This window comes from Papilio polytes, unplaced genomic scaffold (genome assembly GCF_000836215.1).
Source record: "Papilio polytes unplaced genomic scaffold, Ppol_1.0 DF824102.1, whole genome shotgun sequence".
Taxonomy (NCBI): Eukaryota; Metazoa; Arthropoda; class Insecta; order Lepidoptera; family Papilionidae; genus Papilio; species Papilio polytes.
The window spans coordinates 2961757-2966997 of NW_013525102.1; the positions used below are offsets into that span (position 1 = coordinate 2961757).

Genomic DNA, 5241 nt, shown 5'->3' on the forward strand with positions numbered 1-5241 from the left:
GCTCCGCCTCCTCGCCGATGCGCGCCTCCACGCGCGCTATGTACACCGCCGCGCTGTTCTCGCCCAGAAACTTTTGAGATTCCATCTATGTACACACAAACACGACACGTTAGATATATTGTCTATGTTGGACACCGAGAGATACTGATCAAGAGCATTGATCAATAATATAAATGAAATATTAAAATACAAATTTCACACAAAAACACCCAAATAATGTCAATAGCATTTTATCATCCATTAGTCATTTCCGCACAGGACGACGAGAGGTGATTGTGTCCATTATGAACACGAACAAGAGATCTTACTCTATAAAACTCTGCCGACTGGTGGAGGAAGGGCTTCTCGAAGTCCTCCTCGTAAACGGCGCGCGAGTTGATGCCGAGCACCATGAGCATCTGGCAGGCGTTGCGGATGGCCAGCCGGTCCACCACCTCGCCGCGCCGCTCGCGCGCCACCAGCTCCAGCAGTGTCTGCCGCAGGTGGTCGCGGATGCACCCGTACCGCACCACCTTCACACACACAACATCTTTGACAAACTTCACAAGAACAATATGGCCTACCACATGACAAAAAAACACATTAAAAATATTGGTTTACAATAGCAAAAATATTATTGCTATTGAAAAAGACGGAATATAATATTAATCACATATTATAATAATTGATGAACATACCTGATCCCTGAAGATGATGAGTCCAAGATTGTAAACATTATCAACATCGTTTTGCTGCACATATACCCTGTCCATATACATAAGTATGTCCCGGATCATTACCATACTAGTTTGATGGTCCGTCCAGGCATAGTTCAAGGTCTGCAAGAACCCATTGTGTAGGGAGTGCAATACATCTTCCCGTACCTAGAATAAAACCTTATAATGTGGTTTAATCTTACAAAAGATTGATAACTGACAGATTCACTAAAGGTAAACAAAATGTTCCAATTAAAAAAATGTACTTGGTACATTGTTAAAAAACTTGAATTAGGAATAAGAAAATTACTCTAATATTTCAAACTCCATCACACAGTAACATTTGTAAGACAGTTATAAAATTGTAAAACAATTAACACAAATTACACATACCTTATTTTCGAGATGATGAGTTACAACCTCCTTCAGGCCTGTATACAACCTTTCCCCATGCTTGTGGAGGACCATAGTATAGGCATTACGATACAGCTCCTCAAATGATAGTCCAGAATTATTTTTCTTCTGTATTTCCTGTATTGCATTCTTTAGTAAGCTCCATATACTTTCCACATACTTCTCATCCATTGTCATCTGAAAAAGCATACAGTGTAATATCTACAAAGTATTTACTTTGATAACATACATCATGCACAAATACTAAAAATTATGAGTATTCTGATGGAAAGAGGTTGTTGTTTTACATAGAACTATATTAATATTCTTATTTAATTACAAAATACCCACCCATGTATCTGGATACATTTGGTAATATGGTTCAGAATAGTTCCACACTTGAAATTTTCTTGTCATTTTGTGTTACTTACTAAATGTTATGCAAAATTGTATAAATAACTAGTTGCAAATACAAACATTGATATAACAAATACTATTTTATAGAATGTTTGGATTTCCACTGTTGTCAAAAATTATTATGATTGTGACATATTGAACACAAAAATTTTGTTGTGGCTTACAAATGTTGTTTTCCTTTTTTGAATTTTTATGTCAAAGGTGACAGTGATAAATTGTTCAAATAAGTGCAAATAAATGAATGAATCAAAAAAATATATTTTTAATCTACATTGTATACTAGCTTGCGGTTTCGTCTACTCAGAAATAAAAATTGTCATAAATATAACCTATGTCAATTTGCGATAACAGCTATTTATTTGTGTAAGAATGTTTGAAATTGGCCCCATAGTTTTAGAGTTGATAAATACAAAAATACAAATCTTTCCTCTTTATAACATTAGTATAGAAGTATAGATTTACACCAATTTACATGTACAATTATAAAACAATACTTTAGCCTAAGGAAGAACTTGAATATGCCCAATTACATTTAATTTATTGTATAAATCTGGGTAGTTTTATATAAGGTATAAATTATAGGCCACAATGCAATTTACATAAATAGGCTACTTATGTAGCTCATCTACCAACAAGGCACATTAAAATGGGACTATGTGTACTGTGATAGTCAGATAAGGATGTATAACTTGGTGAGAGGTGCAGCTATAAATTGGTTTTGTTAACAATTAAATGTAAAACCTACATGGATATAGAAAATGGCAACAAGGGAGAGTGCTAGAGCTGTATTAATGTAGTTTCACTTTTATCCATCCTTTTAGATAACTTGTAGGTCTAGAAGCATGGCCTTATCATTAACATGCTGTTACATATTAAAATGTCATTTGAATATTTGGTTGATAGTCAGATAATTTGGTTATTAACAAAATTAAGCACTATCTAGTGGTGTGATGTATTGATTAATGTTCACATTATATACTAGCTTTTGCCTGGACTCTGTCTGAGGGAAATTAAAATAAAATCAAGTCAGGAGCCTATGTGTTATGACAGACTATGCTCTATATAAATACCAATTCTTCCACATCTATGCAGACAGTCTGGTGATACTTTGGTACAACACCTATCCATCCATTCATCTAAACATTCACATTCATGATAAGATAATTGTACCATGAGGGAGAAACATTGGAGAGTTTTCACTGCCAATCTGGTACAAAATATATTGTCTCCCTATGCAAAAAAATGTATATGTGATTTAGTAAGTGATTTTTTTTAAATACTCGTAGAATAATTAGATGACATATAAACCTAACTCTTATTAAAAAGAAGTCATCTTTAGGGGAAAATAAGGTAATTATAAATGCACCCCTAAATATATAAATAAGCATGTAATGGTAATGAGTCTTTTAATCAAACAAAAGTAGCCATCAATTGCTATATTTTAAAATGTTATTTACAATGCACAAAAATGTTGATGGTAAATATGAGTGTACTCACAGGAAAGGCCCTGATCCTCATCTTGCCCGGTTTATCCTTCGGTAATGTATTTTTTAACATGCTCACTGCTTATATTTTTAACTGACAAGGTACCTATAATTCAACTCTTCTTTGCTTTTCATTTACAATAACACTTCATTGTTACTCTCACATCTGAAAACACAATTGTGGGCAACTGATCTAATGTAATAAGAGGAGATAGATTCCGAATCTTTACCGTTAGCATTTATTTACTTGATTAACACAAATAATCTTTATCCAATAATAAATATGTGGATTGTTGAAAAGTGGGATTGGGAATTAGAGAATGCGAAACGAAGTGACAAATAAAATATCAGGATCTCTCTGTCGCTCTCATTGCAATGGCAACAGCGCTACAAAATATGACGTTTCTTTTTTATTTAATTTTAACAGCATGTACATTTTTATCAGGTTTATAATGCAACTCACGTGTGAATAATCAATTTAACACACTTTCAGTAAAAATAATTGTCTGCTAAATTATTAAAATGGATTAATTATCCGTTTTAACATGTCTATTTCTTTCAATTGTTTCACTTCATTTCAGTCCACAGATTAACTTAATGGAAAATTAAAACAGGTTTTGGTGCACAGACTATAAAAAACAAATACGATATTAACAAAACTACTTTCAGTCATTAATTTAAGTAAATGTTTTAACAATAAAAACATGAAAGGTACAGTTTTAAAAGTTCTTTAGTTACTTATTTATATCTACATTTTAAGATTCGTCTAAATTGTTTATGGTTAGTGAGGTAGGCACAAATTATCACGGTTCAATTTCATTTATTTTATTTATTATTTTAACAGATGAACAACACAGCATTAAGCCAATCCAAAATGTTTTGGTTTTTATTGAGCTTCTTTATTTTCGTCGCTTGATCTTAGCCCCCATTGATGCGAGATCCACACAGGTCTTCGAAGTCCACGTGTTGTAATCTCTAACGATGAACTGCTCCACATATAGGTTTTTCATTATAATGAATAGCATTGGAAGGACTTAGGACAATATAATGAGAATAAAAATGAAATAAAACAGTTTATTTTTTAATGTCAATCAAACAGTTTTTAAAAACCTGTTACCTAAATAATAAAGTCAACAGATTTGCACGAAAAATTAAAATTGGTGCAGAGATAGTTTATTCTATCACCTTTAAATCTAAACTAAGGCACATACACGTATGTTAATACCTTATCTATTTGATTATAGTTTCACCCTTTGTAATTTTTATGATATTAGTTACGTGTTCCAGTTATGAACATTTATAAGTATTGATATTCAGCAAGGCTTAGCAAAGTATCCTTTATTTCCATACTGTTTTTATTAACATAAAATTTCATTACCTTACACTAAAGATGAGAATGTATAAGTTCTTGCGAAGCTGAATTTGAATAACAAATATGTGTGTCAGTACCACTTGCATGTGAAGGTTTTCATATGATTAATAGATAAACGTATTTTGAGGTCTATGGTAACGTATTTAAATGTAATATCTCTGATGCAGATTTAGACCAACTTTTAGCTTGTTATTCTGAAACTTCGCAATTTCTAGAATGCAGAATAAATTAAGTAAAAAACATATCGAATACAGCTAAACGAGCCTAACAACAAAAAGATAAAAACATTTACAATCGGTACAAGCAATGTGAATTTAATTTTATAATATACCGTCCTATAAACTAGTCATACTAATGACAATACATTGATGGCATTTACAATATTTATTAGTAATCATTAAGCGTAATAACTTGTAGTAACATATACATTTATAAAAAATATATTTATTTATATTTTATAACACTTATCACAAACTCAATTAAATGTCATCGACGATATAGTCTCTGGGCGAGGACAACAGGGTGTTGGCCCATCTGAGGAGCAGTAACAACAGACATGCTGTTATGAAGAACGACACCATAACACGCAGGGTCTTCTCGGATCGTTGGTCGCGGTCGCTCACACGTAATCGTTCTATTAGACCATTCTGAAAGAGAAAGACATGACATTATTTACTGTTAGTATATTGTTGTCAACACGTAACTAGCAGCCGTTTGAGAGTTCTGCAACTTATAGAAATATCAATCAGAGTCTGTACTAATTGGTATCGTTTGATTAGTAGGAAGATAGATAAGTATAGAATCTAACCCATCCCCCATGAGCAGCAATCCAAGAGCCTGTTTCTTCGTGCAGGACATCAGCGATAGCGGCGGCCGGCGC

General features: G+C 33.0%; 2 protein-coding genes across 2 annotated transcripts in view; both read right to left on the bottom strand.

The window, feature by feature from the left end:
* Positions 1–3579, bottom strand: part of LOC106099447 (cullin-3-B-like) — a 4393-nt gene extending 814 nt beyond the window's left edge. The window contains exons 1-6 of the mRNA XM_013278005.1: positions 3453–3579; positions 3003–3155; positions 1089–1286; positions 678–863; positions 309–512; positions 3–85 (exon numbers count right to left, since the gene is read on the bottom strand). Coding sequence (XP_013133459.1) covers positions 3–85; positions 309–512; positions 678–863; positions 1089–1286; positions 3003–3062 — 731 coding nt within the window. The 5' untranslated portion in view covers positions 3063–3155; positions 3453–3579. The remainder of the gene's footprint in view (positions 1–2; positions 86–308; positions 513–677; positions 864–1088; positions 1287–3002; positions 3156–3452) is intronic.
* A 471-nt stretch (positions 3580–4050) lies between these two features.
* Positions 4051–5241, bottom strand: part of LOC106099448 — a 16496-nt gene continuing 15305 nt past the window's right edge. Inside the window, exons 5-6 of the mRNA XM_013278007.1 lie at positions 5170–5241; positions 4051–5008 (exon numbers count right to left, since the gene is read on the bottom strand). Of these exons, the coding sequence (XP_013133461.1) occupies positions 4841–5008; positions 5170–5241 (240 nt within the window). The 3' untranslated portion in view covers positions 4051–4840. The remainder of the gene's footprint in view (positions 5009–5169) is intronic.